Genomic DNA, 21,401 nt, shown 5'->3' on the forward strand with positions numbered 1-21,401 from the left:
GTAAAACATAGTCCCTCTGTACTTACAAATAAAATATTAATGCAATTAGTTTTACTGACAAGAAAAAAATCCCGGGTGTCCATGAAGGCAACACATACTGAGGACTCCCACAACCCCTTGTGCTTCCTCTTCCAGCAGCGCCTGCGATCATGGCGGACGTAATAGCGGAGCGGGTAGCAGAGCAGAAAGCGGTCCTGAACCGGGAGCTGAACGGAGAAGCGGAGGACCGAGAGGAGGCCGACCCAGCGGAGGAAACCTCGAAAAAGAAGAGAAAAAAGAAGAAGAAGAACAAGTCTGCGGCGACAGGTGAGCCACGACTGGTGAAGTCTCGTGCTAACGGGCTAATGTTAGTTAAACGGACGAGTTAGCCGCGACGAAACCGGAAATATATGCATACGGCTTCAAAATAAAATCGACCGTTAAAGTTTTAATTATAAATGTAATATTTAAATTGCATCAACGTGTATTGTTTCAAAGCTAAATTAAGTAATTGTGATTTGTTTTTGCTAGGCAAAATTTTATTGAAGTTGTGATGCTGATTTCCATGATAAAGTATGTGAGATAATGTGTTGACATATAGGAAGAGATCTTGAGCCATGCATTACAAGAGCTGTAATGCGTCAGTTATATGAGATTTAGGAATAAGACTGGAAGAATTAACTATATTATTTAGACAGTGTTAGTTTACATCTCTTGGTTTCCATTGGCATTGTGACAGGAACCGCGGTCATCGTGAGCTTTATTCTGAAATTTACACCGGAAGCAGTGTAATTGAGTGGTTTTAGCTTCTCGACGTCCTACTCGTTGGACATGCGGGCGCAGTACAGTGCAGATTGGGCTACCGCTGTGCCTCTTGGGCCTCAGCGAGCACACCGGACTTTAAGCGGAGCTCCCCACGGGAAACGTGCCCTCTGTCGTGGAAGGGCAGCTTTAGGGTGGAAGATAGTCCTTCCAGGAGCTGTCCTCTCTTCTGCTGCCGCCCTCCCCCCGCCGAGCTTCAGCCAAGCTCTCCTGTTTCGTAATTCTCCCTTTGCCAGACTTATTATGTAAGAAAAGAACAGAGGAAGGTTTATTTTGAAAATTAGCCGCAGTTAAAAATATTTTTCTTACTTATTAGATGGTTAATAACATTCAGAACATTACAAAATAAAATACAGCTTTTATACACTGTGTAATTTAAGACATTCATTTAAAAGCCATATTTTAAGTTTATGGGAAATGGGAATGGGCAGTGGTGTCAGTTTTGTGTCTGATCTGTTTTTCTTATTTAAGAGAAAAAAGAAATGAAACAAAAGCACACTGCCTTCAAGTAGGACAATAACACAACAGTACTTATCTCTTCTTCATCTGGTTATCTTTAACTGTGTGGGTAGAGCTGACTGAGCCCCGCCCACACAGAAGGTCCAGCACAGACTCAGCTGAGGAGGTAATGAAGCAAAACAAGCCTTGTTTTATTTGAATACCAGCAGACACGTCTCCTCTCTGAGGCCATCTCTGCTCTTGTATCTGTCTTCACTAAGTGTGAATGCAGCATGTAGCCCCTCCCATCTGCAAATTTACGCAGTTGCCTTGGAAGCCAAGAAATATTTATGCTAACCAACAAGACCAGCAGTAGCCAAACTGATAGCAAGACTCTGTTCACTCAATTTTTGAGCTCTGTAACACTGATCCATACACCTCTGGCTACCGTCTGGCGTCATTAAGCTCTTCCTCCTTTTCTAATTGGCCGTGGTGTCATGGAGAATCCTGGCTGATGGGTTATTTGTGGCATAGTGTCAATGAAAAGTCGCTGGCTCCTGTACCAGCGAGTGATGCGCCCTCAGTGCTGCTGGTGTAAATGGTGCAGAGCTGTGGTGAGCACAAACAGACCTTCACGCTGTCATCACCCAGCATGCCCTTCTGCAGTTTAATATTGCCTTTGTTTTTTTTGTGTGTGTGCCATGATCTTTGCCCAGGTGAAAAGAGGGGCACAGGTCCTGTCAGAACATTTAACAATTCTGTTAATAAAAGCCAGTTTTGTAGAGGTTCATCAGACAGGGAAAACTCTGTTAAAGCAGGATTAATCATCCATCCATCAAAAACTGCAGGAAAATGTTCAGATTGTCTATTCTTATTTAATTCACTTAATGTACAGAATTCTCCTGCTTGCTGCATACAGTGCTACTACTGCACATTCACCTAATGTATATAATATATAATGTTCTTCCTCTCTCCCCCCTTTTGCACAAGTCGAGGAGCGTGTCAGGTTACATTTCACTGCGTGTTATACTTGTATAACTATGCATGTGACGAATCTTGAATCTCTTGAAGGATGTTCCTCATTTGTGGATTATAGTGTTGAGATTTCAGGAGAGCATGGATCAGACCTTCACATCTTATTTTGTTTTAACCCTGATATTGCTTCCCTATCAGGCCATTAAAGATGTATATTTTAAAAGTAGTGAGTAATGATTCATTTCTGGACCACTGGCATCTGTTTACAGGCACTGAGGCAGAGGTGGAGGCGGACGGAGTGGCCGAGGTGACCAAACAGCTGGAGAAGCAGGCGATAGAGGACAAAGAGAAGGAAGAGGAGGGCGAGGAAGGTGACTGAAGTCAAACATCAACACTTTAACCTGCGGTGGTGTGGACAGGTCAAATGTAAACATTGGATTTAGTAGCTAGTTTTTAAAAAAAAGTCTTAACTTACACAGACGGAGACGATGGAGAGAACTCTGCAGGAAAGAAGAAGAAGAAGAAAAAGAAGAAGAAAGGAAGTGAGTTAATGATATTTTAGTGGAAAAGCAGACTCGGTGTGTTTTATACCGGAGCCAGGTGTTTCTGTAAGACATCTGTTAGTGAGTCTTTGTTGTGTTTTTACAGCCAAATGTCAGACTGATCCTCCATCTGTGCCCATCTGTGAGCTCTACCCAAGCGGAGTTTTCCCCATTGGACAGGAATGTGAATACCCTGTCGTTCAGGATGGGTAAGACAAGCACACACCTACACCTGCAATTTAAGTTCTACTTCTTTTAAATCTATTTAGCTTTTAAATTGCCAGGTGGGTTTTTTCAAAATAATATTTTGACTTTATTCTAAAACTTCTGAGTTAATTTTGGAAATTGAACTTACTCTTGGAATAGACATTTTGGAATGACACTTGGAATAGGATTTCCCTGCAATGCATATTTTCGACTTTATTCCTGAAATAGTATTGCAAAATTATTCTCAAAATTCTAACTACATTTCTGGAATAATATTTCAACATCACTCTAACTTATTCTCTTTTTGTTAGTATCACTCAGAGTGGTACTAACAGTAACAATAGTTAGCATGGAAGTCCTTCCATGCTAAGTCCATGCTACACTCAGTGATTTCCTCTGAGTGTGTGCCTGAGGTGTGCAGGTTTCATTTAATCTATCTTTACTTCCATTGCCTTCCCTTCTTGTTCCCGTGTTTTCTGGCTGAATTACATCAGAGGTTTTACATGTGAGGCTCCTGCAGCAAGCTGTGGACCACACTGTGCAGTGTTTATATCGCAGTCTTTATTTCCTCGTTCTGGGAAACACTTTTTATCTTGTGATCTGAAAAATTACTCACTCATCTCTGTCTTTAACAGAGGAGAGAATCTCTGTATTTTCCAGTAAAGACAAAAACATACAACTAAGTAGTTTCAGCAGGTGCATATTCATGAAGAATGTGGTCTCCAGATGTTTTTATTAGCTTTAGAAACTGTAATTGAATCCAAATTTGATGCTTGAACGTGCTGCGCTGCTGTTTTTGTTTCGCCTCCCAGTCGCAGCGCCGTGTCACGCATGACCAACGAGGAGAAGCGGGTGCTGGATAAAGCTAACGAGGAGATGTGGAACGACTTCAGGCAGGCGGCCGAGGCGCACAGGCAGGTCCGGAAGCATGTCCACAGCTTCCTGAAACCTGGCATGACAATGATCGAAATCTGGTGAGGCTGCTTTTATCTTCTGTCGCTCGTAGAGGCGGCGTTTTTGGAATTAGATCAGAAGATTTGGATTTCCTGCTGATGCCCTTCTCTGTTTTGATTAGCGAGCGGTTGGAGGACTGCTCTCGTAAGCTGATAAAGGAGAACGGGCTGAACGCCGGCCTGGCCTTCCCCACTGGCTGCTCCCTGAACCACTGTGCTGCTCACTACACTCCCAACGCTGGAGACACCACTGTCCTCCAGTACGACGATGTCTGCAAGATCGACTTTGGCACTCACATCAACGGTACGCTGACTGAACCTTTCTGCTTCTTTTACTGCTGTTTAAAATTACATCAGCCACTGGAAGCTGACTGGTGTGCCTCTTTCTCCCGGTGTCTGCCCGCAGGGCGAATCATTGACTGTGCCTTCACCGTCACGTTTAACCCAAAGTACGACAAGCTTTTGGAGGCCGTGAAAGACGCCACCAATACCGGAATCAAAGTAAGACCTGAACGGACGCCTCGTTTTTAGTTGGTGTGTGTTTGTGGATCCTGCAGCTGAAACATGTTTGTTCTCTTCTGAAGAACGCCGGCATCGATGTGCGCCTGTGTGATGTCGGAGAGGCAATCCAAGAGGTGATGGAGTCCTACGAGGTCGAGCTTGATGGCAAAACATACCAGGGTGAGATCACACTGTCATTACAGGATACTCAACTTTATAGAAAACAGTAGTTTATGCTATCCGTGAAAATCCACCCTTACGTGCACCATGACTCGTGTGGTAATGTTCACAGACTCGTGCATTTATTTCATCTGAATTATTTTTTTGTTTGTTTCCTCCGATCTCAAGTCTGGATAAAGGTGGAGATTTGCATCAAAAAGGACACTGAACCAAAAATTTTGAATATGCAGATCATGAAAAATTAGATTCAGGGCATTATTCTAAGATATAAATCTACAACGGAGTCTCTCCTCTGCTGATTTTTTTGTGCTGGTGTGTGGGTGTGTACACAAACTGAATATTTTCACTTTAAAACTGGGGAAAACTTACATTTCGTTTTTTCCTGCGTCGCAGTGAAGCCCATCCGAAACCTGAACGGTCATTCCATCGGTCAGTACAGGATACACGCTGGAAAGACGGTGCCCATCGTTAAAGGAGGAGAAGCGACAAGAATGGAGGCAAGTACTTCCTGGTTTCCTCACATTTTGATCAGCTTACTCACTGCACGTGATTCTAACGCAATATCAGAATTTCTAAAAAGTAAAAAAAAAACTAAACGCTGTAAAAAGAAGCTGAAGAGCACCTTCAGCTTCACTTCTGACGATTTTATTTTCGTTGACTCGGGTGTCGCTCTACAGGAGGGCGAGGTGTACGCCATCGAGACGTTCGGCAGCACGGGTAAAGGTGTGGTCCACGACGACATGGAGTGCTCGCACTACATGAAAAACTTTGACGTCGGCCACGTCCCTATCAGGTGAGAGCCTGTGTTTATTTAGCTCGCCTGGACAGGGAGCGTATTAGTTAGCAGTAACTCACTGACTCCTTTTCTTCTCCAGGCTGCCGCGAGCGAAGCACCTGCTGAACGTGATCAACGAGAACTTTGGCACGTTGGCGTTCTGCCGGCGCTGGCTGGACCGTCTAGGCGAGAGCAAGTACCTGATGGCCCTGAAGAACCTGTGCGACCTCGGCATCGTGGACCCCTACCCCCCGCTCTGCGACACCAAGGGCTGCTACACCGCTCAGTTCGAGCACACCATCCTGCTCAGGCCCACCTGCAAGGAGGTGGTGAGCCGGGGGGACGACTACTGACACCCCTACCTTTCAGCACCACCAGACCCCGCCCCCTCACTACCACACAGCACCTGTTGGAGAACTCGGGGATGAAGTGAAGGATGCCAGACGCTGACAGTGCACAGCTTTCAGGGAAGGAGAAGCAGCTGTCTGAGCGCTCCGCCATCAACCACAACTAAAGAAACAAGCCCACACCTTTCTCTTGGATAGAGCTTTTTGTTTTTTCCAGTTTCCATCAGGACTATCATATTGCAAAATATTACATTTAAGCTGCTGCTGAATTTAGTGCAACCCCAGTTTTCAAAGAGTTTCTCTCCACTTTGAGCCTCCGGTGCTTTGGTGCTCTGTTAAAATGAAGCACCAAGGCCACTGACGGCTTAAAGAAGTGGTCAGGCCTGCATGCTGGCATGGCCCAAAGTCTTTGCAGACTGTTCCTAACATTTAAAAGCTTGGGGAAGAGGTGGTCTTGTAGTTAGATATTCATACAGACACCCACCGGTCACCTGCAGCTCTATGTTTGGCTTCTGTTGCAACAGGAGGGAACTCTGCACTATGGCCCTCCGCTTATCGGTTCTTTGGTATTTGTAAAGTATCTTTGAAATGGCTGCTGCCACTCTGTTCCAGATTAAAATGCTTCATTTTCAAACTCTCCCTGATAATGCTTTTATAAGAAAAAAAAATAATTAAATAATTTTGCTCATTTGTGGGCTCCCTACTGATGACTTGGTGCAAGAAACCTAAACGGTGTATTTTCTTAATTTTGTTCCTACAACAGAGGAAGCCCCCAAAAGTTCTGCAAACCCAAATCTTTATTTTGCTCAGACAAGATGGGGAAACATAACTTCATGGGATGTTGGGGTGTCTTTAGGAGTAACTGGTAGTAGCGTTACTCTATCACACGGTGGTTAACATTTAAAAAAATAAAATAAAATAAAAAAATCAGGTAAAGTTAGGCTACCTTCCCATCCATGCTTATTTTAAACTCAGACTTGGTTTAGTGAAATTAGGTATTTAACCTTATTGATTAATCAGCTGTTAATTTTATAAAAATGGTAAATGGTTTTATACCTGTAAGTAGGATGCTACCACTTAGAAAGGTTAACATGGCTTATTTAAGCTTAGCATGAAGATTGGAGACTGTTACTAACAAGCAGTTACATTAGCTTAGCAGGATGAGCACCTAAAACTAGCACAGCATTATCAAAGAGAACCAAGAATGAAGTTACCCCATCTCATCTAGCTAATTCTTTATTAAAACAATTACATTTTACTGAATGTTATGCTTCACTGGACACAGCTAACCAGTTAGGCAGGGTGGTTTGATCTGATAATCGAATAATCTTTGCTATGATAATCAGCTATGTTTTCTAAACATTAAACCATTAAAAGAAATGCTTTTTCTGTTTAGCCTAGCTATTTCTCCTTGCTTATTCTAATCGTAGCAGCTGTTAGCTATGTTATACTACTATAGCTGCTTTTGTCTTATTTAAAAAGTAATTTTTCTAAATTTGTAACTTAATCAAAATAAATGCCGGAAGGTGGATTTTATATTGGTCAGGGTATAATCACTTTAGTGTGCTTGTTTTTGCTGCTAATCTTCCTAAGCTAACTAGCTGCTAATGTTAGATATATATTCAGACAATTAATAGATCTTATCTTAGCTATTCATGTACATGACAAACCTCTCTCTAATATATGTATGAAACATTTCCTACACAAGATTTTTTTCAATAAGGGGAGTTTTCATGCATTGTAGATTGAAGGTAAATAACGAAGCACAGATGGGCATCTTTTGTAGAAAAATGAAAAAATATTCTCATTTATTGAGGTAATTTTTTTTTCTAGAAAAAACAAAAAAATTGAGGTAATAATTTGCATAGTATAACTTCCATCAATTTACACACGGCGCATCCATGGAGCAGTAACCAAAATGCCAACAAATAACAGAACTGCGGACAGTGGAAAAAAACAAACAAAAAAAAATACACAAAGTGTGCTTTGACTCCCCTCTGCTCAGAGGGAAGACAATTGAACAGTGAAATCTGTTAACTGCTGGTGGTTTTCAACAATCGGAACAAAGTGGTTGTATAAAACGTTTAAAACAGTCGATGGCCTCCTTTGTAAAATCTCTGAGAAGAATTGTATAAAAAGTACATTCATAATCTAAATGCTGGTCTGTGTGGGACTCCCACTTTGCTGAATTGATATGAACTATAAAAATAGATTATTTTGTTAAAGGGCACTTTTCAAGTACAGCAGTTATCTGCCTAGTCAGGGATGGTTTACGGTTATGCAGTTACATTCTTAGGCAGACAGGGGGCAGCACTGAGCCAAATAAAAAAAATATTAAACCAAAAACCACATTAGGTAAGAAAATATAGATTTACAACTTAGCATGGTGAAAATAAAGCTGGGATTTTAAGAATAAAGTCAAAACCTTGAAATATACTCTCTAGTCTGCGGAGTAGTGACAGTTGGAGATCACAGACCATTTCTGAAGTGTTAAAAATTCATTAACAGCAACATCAGCCCGAGCTCTCGAGTAGAACACAGCTGTAGGCCTCATTCAATTTTACTTGTATTTTTTTCCCCTGAAAAGATAGTCCTCACCTTTAATATCACAAAACTTGTGTACTAAAAGAGAAATGCTTTCTTTTGTAGTCTCAGTAATACTGTTTTAACTTTATTCTCATAATTTGGACTAATTTCCTCAAAATTTTGACTTCCTTTCAAAAGAATACAGACTTTATTCTCAGATTGGTATTTAATTTTTTTAAGTTACTTTAATCGCATTCTGACATTTTTCTCAAATCCAACTTTATTCTTGCAACTATTCCAATATTTTTCAAAATTTAGACTTTATTCTCAAATGTTTTTGTATTGCAAAATTATTCTCAAAATTCTAACTATATTTCTAGAATAATATTTCAACATTACTCCAAATTATTTTCTAAATCTAACCTTCTTCTTAATGTGGCCCTGTCACACTCATTCGTAGCTGTCATTAAAAAGCAGGAATAAAAACAGAAAAACTCCATAAAATACTGAACCGTTTAGGAGAAGCAGGGTTTTCCAAATACTTCCCGCAAATACTTTGGCTTGAGGTCTGCCTCAGAGTGAAAAACATTGCTCGTGTACAGATTTTTAAACAACCAACACTAAAAACCTGTACTATACACATTAGTGCATTTTTGGCAAGGAATTGGGATGGACGCCTGTGAAAATGTTTACCTGTCTCAGACACACGGAGGCCATTTCTACTGAGTGAATGATAGTTTATAACCCTACATCCAGTTCTGTGTTGACTATCTAAAGTGACTGAGAAACATTTCAGCTGATTTATAAAACAAAACAAACAAAACCCCCAAAACACAGCATTTACAATCAACAAGCCTCGCGCACAGGTAAGCAGACATACCTGTAGAGTATGCAGTCATGCCTGACCAAAGTCTACTGGCTGCTTGACACAGACACCTTGGCTGACGCTCTCTTCTTTATAAAATACAACTGTACATGAATCACAAACATCATAATCTTTAAAAAAAACAAACAAACCTACATATAAACACAATATACAACAAGTTCACAAAGCAGAACCCAACTTTACAAACGAGTCCTTTCTCTCTCACCTCCTTTTTTTGTTTTGTTGTTTTTTTAAATAGAAAAATAGACTAAAAAGACCCAACCTCCCAGATACAAAATGCCCAAAGAAAGAGGGAAGAGAAAGACCGATAGGTGGGGCTGTGCTGATGTCACCTCGCTGAGTAGTTGGGCTGCTGGGGAGGTGGCAGCGGGGTTCACAGAGGGGTGTAGTCCTATAGCGGCCGGTCTCTGTCCTGAGATACTCGCTGCGTGTAGAAGAGGATGTAGGCCTGAGCGCGGCAGACCTCATCCACCGAGCACACGTTCAGCTTAGAGTCATTACAGTGAACCCAGAAGCCTGGAGGAAGAGGAGGGACGAGTTACCCAGATGAGCACATGTGTTTGGAACAACACGTTTGTTTACTGGGGTTGGTTTTTGAGATCCCGCTCCCACAGAGCCACATACTTGGACACTGGCTAAACAACTGGAAAAGCACTCAAATTCTACTTTTAACCCCATGGAGCACATATTTGTTTTTTACTCTGTAGAACTGGTATCAAAATCACATCCTGAATACTCAACATGACAAGATGTTGGGAAAATTAAGATCAACACAACCTGGTAATATCTTAAAAACTTAAAATCTAATTTTAAGTTTAATAAAATAAAATACCTCAAGTTTAATTAAGCAAAAAGCCTTGTGCCAGTTACTGAAAACAAAGATTAACTTAGCCTAACCATAATCTCAGGTTACACAGAAGTTCATGTATATAAATATCAGCAGGAAAGAAACTAAACTACATTTAACCTTGTTCACATGCAGCAGTGAGTGAATCAGGTGGTAAAATTGGAACGATAATCCTGAAAGCTTCCTCATGTCCTATTAATAACCTGCAAATACAGCTGAGAGGGCCGAGAAGGGAACGTCATCATTTCTGCAGGAATATGAGGCGTTACTTTGACTCTTTCGGCGACGATGACGCCGTGTTTCGTTCTGACAAGATAAATTCATCCTGAGCATGGATCTCATAAGAATCCTTTCAGTGGCATTTCACTGTGGCAGAGGAACCTCTGGACTTTAATGTGGACATTTTGAGAGGATGAAGGGAACAGTTCCCACAGCATTAATCCCCCTGTGACCGGGGCTTTCACTGCTGTGTACACTTCCCTGCTTAAACCCAAACACAGAGAAAGAAGTAAAGAAATGACTTACCTCCTTCTGTGTTGTAGCAGTAGGCAGTGTAGTGGCCGGAGCCAAAGCCCTTCCCATGATGCATCACCACGGCCGAGAGCTCGTAAAGGAAGTGCTTCGAGCGGGGCGAGCCGGTGGCGCTGGGGCTGCTGGGACTGGAGTAGGGCATGGCTTTGGGTGAGGGTTCTCGGCAGCAGTAGGGCTCCATGTTGAGGAGCTGATCGAAGCTGACGTGGACTCCAATCTTTTCCCGGTGGTTCCTCCCAGACCACCTGAGGACCAATCAGAAGGCAGAGAAAAAGCTGAGGGGTGATCTTCTAAGAACAGCTGAAGGTTATTAGTGTTCTTACTAGAGTCTCGTCCCTAGAAGTCACATCCATGTATAATAAAGTGAAAATTTGAGTTAACACTTAAGACACGGTTATATTAATCCAATCAACTCCACAGGCGTTAACGTCTCCTCACCTGAAGCGTTTGAGGTGCAGCCTTAGGACCTGAGGCAGTTTATGGACCATCAGCTGCTTCTGTGCTTCAGTCAGAATGACTGGCTTGGACGAGGCCCGTCTTCTGGCAGCTGCACACACGTGGAGAGAGGAAAGAGCTGACACACAGCACAAAGATCACTTTTTGTGAGCGTCGACGCAGCTTTAAAGCGGTCACGTGACCCCGTGATTATGTAAGCTGCTGCAAAGCGATAAAGCCATTTTACATGAACATTTTAGAGTAGATCTGAGAAGCAGTGCAGATATTTGTGTTAGTTTAGTCCTGAAGGAACCACACTTCTAAATGCTTTCATTTAGAAGTGTGAAAACATGTCCTTGATTTCCTGGATACCGTTGTTGGGTATGTTTATTTTTTATTAGCTGCTGCCTACAAACCGGAATGTCCCCACCATGTCCTGTTTTGTTTTCACGACAGGCACTTACAGGCTTTCAACATTTGAGTCAGTCAAGACTGTGGCCAATCATTTTACCCATCTTACCCTCACTGTGATAGTAGGGAATTGGAAGTTTGCTTGGATTTCAGCCAAGCGGTGTGAGTGCTGCACAGCAACGAAAAGCACGGCATCAACGTAATGAAACGCTGGTAACATGTTTTATAGTCACCAAAATGCTTCCATTTGTTGTTTCAGTGTCACAGATGTGACTAAAAGGTGCAATTTGGTTGCTATCGGTGGTTGTTGGACTTTTTTAATTTTAGAAGGGAGCATATCACATGGGAGGGAAAAGGAAGTGGGAACAATAGAAAAAAATAGAAAAATAATACTTTTACAGCACAATAAACACACACTGTGTTAACAGGGACCACTTTCAGTAGTTTTAAATGTTCAGGCTTTCATAGAAATTAAGGTTGTGACCCAAGTTTTTACTTTACATCTGGTCCATAGATTATATAGGCACCTGGCCATGTAGTGCCTTTCTTCTACTTATCCAGCCACCGATCTGTCCTTTTAGCCTTGTTTTTTTTTTTTTTGGTTTAAACATAGAACAGTCAAAGCTCGCTTTGAATCATGCCACTTCAGGTATCAGTCCCAAAAACATCACTCCGGGGTTTGTTATCTCCAAGGACCCAAGTATTTCAGAACTGTATCCCACAATAGTCATTCGACATTTTAATTACTACATTTAATTCTGGTGAATTTCTCTCTCTTTAGGCTGATCAAATGTCCAAAAACATCTTCCCTCTGTGAGTTTGGACACAGCTGTTTTTCATCCGTCTCGTCTGTCTCTCCACGTCTAAACTTGTGAGTCCGAGAGGGATCATTCAGTCTTCATTAACAATGTTATACCACAAACTTAGTTCTACCATAAAGCATGTTTTAGTTACTGAGTGATACTTTTACAGGCTTAGTTATCGTTTAGTTTGTATCCCCTCTTTTTTTCAGCATGTTTTATAGGTGGAAATTGTAAATATCTTGAGATTAAAGTAAAAAAACTGTGCGGCTCGTCTCACTCACAGTTACACTGGTCACAGGCGTAGATGTTTCCCTCCAGAGCTTCGGTCTCTGTAAACTTGGCCAGCATTTCCGTCAAATGGCACGAAGCCTGAGCGGCCGACTCCCGGCTATTACTGTGATATCGCTCTGGGAACTCCAGCGACAGATCCCAGAAAGGCTCCACAGTGTTGGAGCGATGGTTGCAGGCCAGGCACGTCACCTGCATGGAAAGGCGAAAAAGAGTAAGAAATAAGCAAACAACAGAGGAGAGGTCAGAAGGAATATCTCTATTTCTACATGTGACTGGGAATACATAGAAATTAAATACAAATGTGGGGCTTTTCACAACATCCACTGACCCACTTTGAGTAGAGCGAGTACTTCCTTTGTGAGTGGAGGGGTGGAAGCCAGTCTGAGTTTGTTATATGGCCAAGACATTTGATTGCAAAGACAGAGCGATCTATTCAGCAGCAGCAGCAGGTGTCACCGTGTGTGCTCAGCCTCTACAAGCAGAGACTAATCTCTTGTCCTCAAGCCAACTCTCTCCATTTCCTACATCCTCATCCACCTTTAAGGGGTGCAGCTGTTTAGCATCATGTCGACAAGTCAGAATATTTTCCTATATTCCTTCCCTCCCTTTTATTGAAGGTGAGACAACGAAAAGTTATAAGACACAGATTTAGGACCACCTGGTATAAGCAATAATTAATTAATTACCATTAATGAACTACCTTGATAACTTACATAGGTAGATGGATATCAGCTTAACAGATAAAATTTAAATAGTGTGCTTGGCTCTTCCTTTTATAGCAGTTTTTTTAATGTTACCAGAATCCACAGAAATATAGTAGTTAACAGTTGAAGCTTTTGTCTGTAAAATTAATAAATAACTCAAGAAGAATTCCTGGTGCATGGGCCAGGTGGGGGCGCTGTACTATACTGGTGTGTAAACAGTTGATCATTTTTACCTAAATAATTCTAAGTGAGAATTAGTTTAGACACGAATTGAAATCAGACCAATTAAACTATTAAAATAAATCCAAATTATAAAAATAAATACTCCTTGCTTACAGTTTAACCACCTCTCTTTAGTTTGAACTGTTTATTCTGATTATTATGAATACAGGATGAATTCAAATCAATGCAAACACAGTATGAGAGCCAATCTGAGATTTTCATGCCTTTATATGCTCCTCTGAAAGTCACAGCCTCTGATTAGCACAATAAAAGACTTAACGATATGTGGACAAACTGTGCTAACATGTTCAGCCAACCCCAAACAGTCATTTTAAACCAGGAAAGACTGTCTTAATAAATAAAAATGTCTATTTAGTAACATTAATTTATACTTTTTGAAAAACTACTAAATAGTCAGTGATTTTCCTTTTGTCCTGGCTGAAACGTCTTTAGTGGAGCTATAGTGCACACATCATGAAGCTTGTCAGGTAAGCTGGCTGTTTTGGTGAAGTGTGTGTGTACCTGGCTGAGGAGCTGGCCGTGAAAGATGGTGTTGACCACGCTGAGCACCTGCTTGATGAGCCGCTTCTGCGTCTGTGGGACCCCAGCACTGGTTGTGTGCTTGCCCGTGCTCTCCAGCTCATGCTGCACTTTATCCAGCAGCTCGCACAAGAACTCCTGAGCGTCCTGCTGAGCGTAACCCCTGAACGCCGGGATCAGCTGCCACACTGAGTGCAGCATGGCAAAAGGTGATACCAGCGCCCACTTGCCAGACCACATGACCTGGAACAAGGTGTGCAACTCATGGCACAGTGAGATGTGCTTCGAGCTGGGCTCTTTGGGTTGTATCAACTCCATGCTGCGGCCTCGTGACGCCCCGCCGCTCAGCCCCACCCCAGAGCCCGAGCTGGTCTGGAGTCCCTTCCTTTGGATCAGGGGGGGCTGCGATGAGGCCTTCCCCACCAGTTGGCCATGGACGGCAGATGCCAGTAGCTCCAGTGCCTGTGTTAAATCCAGACGCAGGAAGCACTCCCTGAAAACATGCAGGTGACTCAGCACTTGCAGGATGGAGTTCATATAACAAGTGTTTCCCAAATTTCTTAATCCCGTCACTCCAGGAGTGACGGTAGGACGCCGCTTGAAGGGCGAGCCGTCCTGTTTGGTGCCTTGCTTGCGGCAGACAGGGGTTTGGGCAGTATGCAGGGTTGCTGAAGCGGCTTTGGGCTTAGATTTGGTAGTTGAAGAACGGCTGCGGGCTTTGGGGGTTGCTTGGACCTTTTTTTTTGGTCCAGCTTTCTTGGGGGTTACAGTGGCGGGGCTTCGGGTCCGTTGTCTGCGTTTCAGGGATGGGGGCGCTGGAGTTTTCGTCTTGTTGCGTGCCCTGCGAGAAGTCAGCATTGTGGTCGTCAGATCCCCAACTCTCTGGCTTTTCTGACGCAGGCGACAACTCTTCCTGAGAGGAGCGTTCTCCAGCTCCTCCTGTAGCTGCCTCTTGAGAGCTCGCCTCCTCTCCCTGGCCTCCCTTCTTTGCTCCTCCTCCTCCTCCCTCCTCCTCTCTTCCTCCGCTCTCCTTTTTCCACATTCAGTCAGGCCAAACCAAAGGCGAAAGATGCGTCCCATAAGTGCTCTGCGGCGGTGCCAAAGAGCGGTAAACATTCGGTCCTCGTCCCTCAACTGCAACTCACGAACGCCAGATGGCATGAGGGCATCCACGCTGGCGCTAGCGGAGCGCAGGGTGCGCCCGCTGCGGGTGGTGACCTCATAACGCTGGCTCTGGATGGCGCTGAGTGTACTGCGAAGCAACTTGAGGTCTCCGGTGGCGTTATCATTCAGAACATAGTCGTCACACAAATAACAAAAAACGTAAAGTTCGTTAACCTCCATCGCCAGTGGGTGGCCCTGCTGCTGGAAGTGCTGCAGAGCATGCTCCTCGATGTAGCGGCCGCACGCCACGTGGGCACAGCCAAGGCAGCCCCATATGGACTCGGTGGTGTTGCAGTCAACGCAGTGCCACTTCTGGGGGTTAAGAATGGAGTGGTCTGGGGCCAGCCGCAGCCGCCCCACATGCTTACACCTGTCCATTACACAAGCCTGCCCGCCAAGTTGGCTGTGTCAGTCAAACTGACCCTTTGGCGTGCAAGTCTTTGTTTTTCAGCGCTTCACGCCGGCTTCATATCACCATGGTAACCATGGCGAACTGAGAAGTGAGACCCTCCCAGGGCATGGTGGTGTTGTCTAGAGAGGGAAGAGAAAAGGTTAGGTGAGAATTTTAATAAGTTTACCTGTGTACAGGCCACAGGTGTTCATGTTAGAGCATTATTGTCTAACACCATTATTCCTTCATTTAAAAACACATCCTTTTAGACGGGATTTTTAAACATAATACAGATGAAAAAGAGACTAACAACAAACAATATACTGTTCATTCTTTTTTGATAAAACTGAACGCTTAACCAGACTGCAGTTTAAAACAAAAAACAACAACTTATGATGACTGATGACTCTGGAGTTTAATAACTTCTATGGTTTAATTGCAGTCCCATTTTAGGTTTGTTGACTAGTTGAGCTTTCCCCTTCAACCTGACAGCAACAGCAGGATTACATCATTCACTATTGGGGGGGAAAAAAACAAACTGCTCCAACTGCTTCATGCCTGGACCTTTCATTCCCGTGCACAATTTATGCATCAGAACATCAACATTTTTGTCCCCTTTCACCCAATATCACTATTGTTGTGATAGGATGTATGGTTTTGACACAAAACCACAGACTGCAAACATTTTTTTATGTATACCTTCATCTTCTTCTCTTTACAGGAAACACATGAAACCAGAAATTATTATTGCATCTGATTTCCATCGACTGCTTTATGAGGTTGTATCTACGCAGAGTAAACTGAGGCAAACTGCCAGGTGGCATGCGGACTCAAACATTTCTCAACCTCAACAGGGACCAGTAGTAAAATAACTAGTGAATAAACACAACTCTACGGAAAGAGGGTCACTTTCACACTGGGGTTGACAAGCTTACTGAGGCTGTAGAAAAAATCTGTTTAAATCTGTGGAAAATTGGCTAAAGTTCCACATCATAGGCTACATTTTCTAAAGCCTCAAATCAAAGGACTTAGATAACTTAAAAGGGTCTAATTCCTTCTCAAACCATAGGTTCTTATCTTGGTGATATACAGTGGGGCAAAAAAGTATTTAGTCAGCCACCGATTGTGCAAGTTCCCCCACTTAAAATGATGACAGAGGTCAGTAATTTGCACCAGAGGTACACTTCAACTGTGAGAGAGAGAATGTGAAAAAAAAAATCCATGAATTCACATGGTAGGATTTGTAAAGAATTTATTCGTAAATCAGGGTGGAAAATAAGTATTTGGTCACCTCAAACAAGGAAAATCCCTGGCTCTCACAGACCTGTAACGTCTTCTGTAAGAAGCTTTTCTGTCCCCCACTCGTTACCTGTATGAATGGCACCTGTTTGACCTCATCATCTGTATAAAAGACACCTGTCCACAGCCTCAACCAGTCAGACTCCAAACTCCGCCATGGCCAAGACCAAAGAGCTTTCGAAGGACACCAGGAAAAGAATTGTAGACCTGCACCAGACTGGGAAGAGTGAATCTACAATAGGCAAGCTGCTTGGTGTGAAAAAATCAACTGTGGGAGCAATCATCAGAAAATGGAAGACATACAAGACCACTGATAATCTCCCTCGATCTGGGGCTCCACGCAAGATCTCATCCCGTGGGGTCAAAATGATCATGAGAACGGTGAGCAAAGATCCCAGAACCACACGGGGGGACCTGGTGAATGACCTGCAGAGAGCTGGGACCAAAGTAACAAAGGTCACCATCAGTAACACACTACAACGGCAGGGAATCAAATCCCGCAGTGCCAGACGTGTTCCGCTGCTGAAGCCAGTGCATGTCCAGGCCCGTCTGAAGTTTGCCAGAGAGCACATGGATGATACAGCAGAGGATTGGGAGAATGTCATGTGGTCAGATGAAACCAAAGTAGAACTTTTTGGTATAAACTCAACTCGTCGTGTTTGGAGGAAGAAGAATACTGAGTTGCATCCCAAGAACACCATACCTACTGTGAAGCATGGGGGTGGAAACATCATGCTATGGGGCTGTTTTTCTGCCAAGGGGACAGGACGACTGATCCGTGTTAAGGACAGAATGAATGGGGCCAAGTATCGTGAGATTTTGAGCCAAAACCTCCTTCCATCAGTGAGAACTTTGAAGATGAAACGAGGCTGGGTCTTCCAACATGACAATGATCCAAAACACACCGCCCGGGCAACAAAGGAGTGGCTCCGTAAGAAGCATTTGAAAGTCCTGGAGTGGCCTAGCCAGTCTCCAGACCTCAACCCCATAGAAAATCTGTGGCGGGAGTTGAAAGTCCGTGTTGCTCGGCGACAGCCCCAAAACATCACTGCTCTTGAGAAGATCTGCATGGAGGAATGGGCCAAAATACCAGCTACTGTGTGTGCAAACCTGGTAAAGACCTATAGTAAACGTTTGACCTCTGTTATTGCCAACAAAGGTTATGTTACAAAGTATTGAGTTGTATTTTTGTTATTGACCAAATACTTATTTTCCACCCTGATTTACGAATAAATTCTTTACAAATCCTACCATGTGAATTCATGGATTTTTTTTTTTTTCACATTCTGTCTCTCACAGTTGAAGTGTACCTCTGGTGCAAATTACTGACCTCTGTCATCATTTTAAGTGGGGGAACTTGCACAATCGGTGGCTGACTAAATACTTTTTTGCCCCACTGTAAGTGTTCAGAAAATGAAGCAACAAAAAATAACCGTTTCCAAATGTCTCCTCTGCAAGTCTTCTATTTGTAAATACTTTTTGACAAATCAATAACCAAGCAGAACAATTGGCTGGTTGCAGATGAACACTAATTCCAACATCTTGCACAGCAACTGACAACAGTAGTTCTTCTTTAGCTCTGTACAGCATAGGGACACAGGAACAAGCTGTCTACCTGGTCCCAACTACCAACTGCAGCTGCAGTCCAAAATGGGAGAGTTGAACTATCAACTCCAGCTGCAATGAAGTTGAAACCTGTTGCTCAGCCAAGAGAAGGGAGACACTGCAGATAGCTAGTTAGCAGCAGCTGGGCTTTAAGAAAATTTTAACCTGAAAGATGTTAAAATTAGTTTCAGACTGGCACCGCCAACTGTTCACAAGACATCCTGGTTCTGCCAGAGGTTTCCTCCTGTTGACTGTTGTGGTTTGTGGTTTTCTCCCATAAACTGAAGGGTCTCCATCTTAAATGATAAAGCGCCTTGAGGTGACTGTAGCATAAAGAAACTTGAATTGAAATCGAATTGTTTATATAGCTGCGCAACCAGTATGAGTGGGAAGCTCTAGGTTCAGCTAAAAACATACCAATCACTCTTCACAGAACCTCTTCTGGCTGCTTTTCAAATCCCACAGAGCTGCTAAGAATTTGGGGATCCTTGAGTGGGCTGACACCCCCCAACTGATGTCAAGGGAACAAGATCATTGCGGGGGAAAAAAAGTGGGGGTCTGAGCTTGCAAAGTGGTGCCCTATGGGCACACTGTATGGGTACAGGGCAGTGTACTATAGAGCAAGTTCAACATGCCCAGGGAATGATTCTGTTATCAGTTTCCACTGTTTTCAGGGCTGCTGTGGCTCAGAAGATAAAATGGCCACTTACTAATCAGAACGTCAGTGTATCAATTCCCAGCTACTCTAGTCTATATGTAGACATCTATATGCAACAACAAGACACTAAACCCTGAATTGTTCAAGTACTTAAGTTTAAGAGACAGTTTTAGTTTTTATTCTCTCAGCTGCAGCCTTAGTGGTGTTCAACAGTCTGAGAGTAAATACAAAGACAGAATACAAACATAGGCGTAATTGACATCCAAATTAGATATAAGGTCAACAAGTACAAATGGATGTCTTGTTTTAGCAACATATATTAATGCTTATAGAAAAATAAAATTTTTGTAATTTATTTATCTGCAATCAACTGGGGAACAAAAAAAATACAAGAATCGGATCTAATCTGCTATCCACACACACACACACCTCATTCATATGTAAGGAGATGCATCAAACAGCAACTCAGGATTAGCATTTTGCAGCCAGGGATCAAACCTGCTGATTAGCAGATGACCTGCTCTAACTCCTGAGCCACAGCCACCCAGTCTGTTGGCAGAAGGAATAGTTACGTTTGCAGCATAAGTTAGCATGGAAATATATCCAGGTAGGAAAGTGAACTGCCTCGGTCATTTTTAAAACCCAGGGTTAAGCCTAAAGTTGTCAGGATAAGCTTAAATTCCACTTCCATAGTACAGGCCTTAAGACTACTTCTGCAAGGGTTGTTTCCATGCTAAAAATGTCTGCAGAGGACAGGATAGCGGAGAAATCGGTTCTAACTCGGTTAATGTTTAGTTATAGTTTAGTTAGTCATAAACCACCAATTTAACAAAGCAAAACAAGCATGGCTCAACGCACTCAGTCCCCCTGTTTACCAGTGCAGGAGGGGGCGTGTGTGTTCAATACGTGTTCATCAGATTGCAGCCATGGATGATATAAATACAGCTGCCGGGGCACATATCCTGTCTGGTCTCCAGACATGTTGAAATGCTTTCGCGCCGAGCCTTTGACTGGCATCGGGACGAGCCACAAACATCCAGAATAACGTGGCACTTAGCTGTCAGAGCCAGAAGCTGGTTAAGCATAATCCACATTAAAGTAATCAGAGCGGAGATTTAGCAGCAACGCTCCTGGCTCAGCATTAAGAAATCAGTGGCTTCTAATTGAGCAAATTAAGCGATGACTCTCGGGGGGGGGGGTTGTCCCAGAGTTTCTAATGTCACTGAAGTTTTACCAGCAAGTTAGCGCGCTTTGCTTTGCTTGGTTTGTCCTTGTGGCTATGCGTGGTCTTACCGACACACAGCCTCACACTAACTCTGAGTAAAACAGCCATAACACAACACAACCAGCTAGAGTGACATTTCAATAAACTGCACGAGCGCAGCACGCGTTAGTGTTCAGCCCGAGGAGCCCAACTTCAGAGGGTTTCTCCCAAACAGCTAAAGTTAGCCAGCTATCACTAGCATGTAATTGATAGCTGTAAGAAGTTGCGATTACAAAATACTGAATTGTGTAAAACTAACTCGAAAGCGCTTTCAAAGTCTCACAAATAAACGTCTCAAATGAATGAAAATAAAATTACAACACGCGCGAACACATTTTGTTTGAACTAAGAGTCTAATTTTATTGTATTTATTCAAGATTAGTGAGCCCTAGCTGCCCTTGCCGCTAACGTTAGCCTAGCATGCTAGGTAGTATTAGCTTGACAAGCTAGCGGCGACAATCCTGAAACAAGTTCACGCGTTCAGCCGGAGATCGGCTCGCCGGCATCGGACTGGGCTTCATAACCGACCTGCCAACTGTGCCTCGGCCAGAATTCACACATCGTCCGGCGCACGGTCACAAATATGTTCAGAATTAGTTGCTACTGAAAGGAAACAGCATACCAAGCCTCTCCTTCACCGCAGTAACTCCTCTGTTTCTGAAATGATCGCCATCTTGTCAGTCACTGTCGCGTGGTGTTGGCTCGAGCGCGTCCGCGAGACATGACGTTGTTGTTGTTGTTATTATTATTGTTCTTCATGATGATGATGATGTACGTATATTAAAAGTGAAGCTTTATTGTTGTGAAACTGTGAGGTAAGTTTTTAGTATTTTAATACAAATGTGCATATTTAGTATTTAGTTTTAGTTTAGTTGTTTTAGTTTGATTTGATTCCTTTTTTCATCAGGGATCATGCACCAAACATTAATCTAAAAAAAACAACCTTGTGTCAGATTTACAGTACTGTGCTGCTCTTGAGTCTTGAGCTGCTCAGGTCTTTGTATTTTGCCAAGCAGCCAGTAATTTTTAATTTGTTAAAGTGGTCTTGAGGAACAGTTCTCCATGCTCCCTAAAGGTATTTTCTTTGCAAATTGGCTGCTTTTCA

General features: G+C 43.0%; 2 protein-coding genes across 4 annotated transcripts; one reads left to right on the forward strand and one right to left on the reverse strand.

The window, feature by feature from the left end:
• Positions 1-114: 114 nt before the first annotated feature.
• LOC146499350 (methionine aminopeptidase 2-like) lies at positions 115-6,353 on the forward strand. The gene is made up of 11 exons (XM_085138623.1): positions 115-306; positions 2,484-2,585; positions 2,694-2,756; positions 2,863-2,965; positions 3,776-3,937; positions 4,039-4,220; positions 4,323-4,417; positions 4,501-4,597; positions 4,991-5,094; positions 5,275-5,390; positions 5,473-6,353. Exons 1-11 carry the CDS (start codon positions 150-152, stop codon positions 5,723-5,725), a joined length of 1,434 nt encoding a protein of 477 aa, XP_084994749.1. The 5' UTR covers positions 115-149; the 3' UTR covers positions 5,726-6,353.
• On the reverse strand, positions 4,910-21,041 carry usp44 (ubiquitin specific peptidase 44). 3 transcript variants are annotated; one of them, XM_085138617.1, is made up of 6 exons: positions 20,919-21,041; positions 13,898-15,610; positions 12,440-12,638; positions 10,948-11,056; positions 10,504-10,754; positions 4,910-9,647 (listed from the first exon to the last, which is right to left on the reverse strand). In XM_085138617.1, exons 2-6 carry the CDS (start codon positions 15,455-15,457, stop codon positions 9,523-9,525), a joined length of 2,244 nt encoding a protein of 747 aa, XP_084994743.1. In that variant the 5' UTR covers positions 15,458-15,610; positions 20,919-21,041; the 3' UTR covers positions 4,910-9,522. The 3 variants fall into 3 exon arrangements, with proteins under 3 accessions (XP_084994743.1, XP_084994744.1, XP_084994745.1); XM_085138618.1 differs by having other exon boundaries at positions 20,825-21,012; XM_085138619.1 differs by having other exon boundaries at positions 9,533-10,754.
• Between the last annotated feature and the right edge of the window lie 360 nt (positions 21,042-21,401).

The sequence above is a fragment of the Neolamprologus multifasciatus genome, chromosome 17 (assembly GCF_963576455.1).
Source record: "Neolamprologus multifasciatus chromosome 17, fNeoMul1.2, whole genome shotgun sequence".
Lineage (NCBI taxonomy): Eukaryota > Metazoa > Chordata > Actinopteri > Cichliformes > Cichlidae > Neolamprologus > Neolamprologus multifasciatus.

Bases quoted from the DNA above. Each gene is read 5' to 3' on its own strand.
- LOC146499350 (XM_085138623.1), top strand. From the start codon at position 150: ATGGCGGACGTAATAGCGGAGCGGGTAGCAGAGCAGAAAGCGGTCCTG. The intron at 2,966-3,775 runs GTAAGACAAGCA...TTCGCCTCCCAG, and splicing joins TACCCTGTCGTTCAGGATGG to TCGCAGCGCCGTGTCACGCA. The intron at 4,418-4,500 runs GTAAGACCTGAA...TCTCTTCTGAAG, and splicing joins CCACCAATACCGGAATCAAA to AACGCCGGCATCGATGTGCG.
- usp44 (XM_085138617.1), bottom strand. From the start codon at position 15,457: ATGGACAGGTGTAAGCATGTGGGGCGGCTGCGGCTGGCCCCAGACCAC. The intron at 11,057-12,439 runs GTGAGTGAGACG...ACGTGTGTGCAG, and splicing joins CGCCTGTGACCAGTGTAACT to CTGCCAGAAGACGGGCCTCG. The intron at 10,755-10,947 runs GTGAGGAGACGT...ATTGGTCCTCAG, and splicing joins CTGCACCTCAAACGCTTCAG to GTGGTCTGGGAGGAACCACC.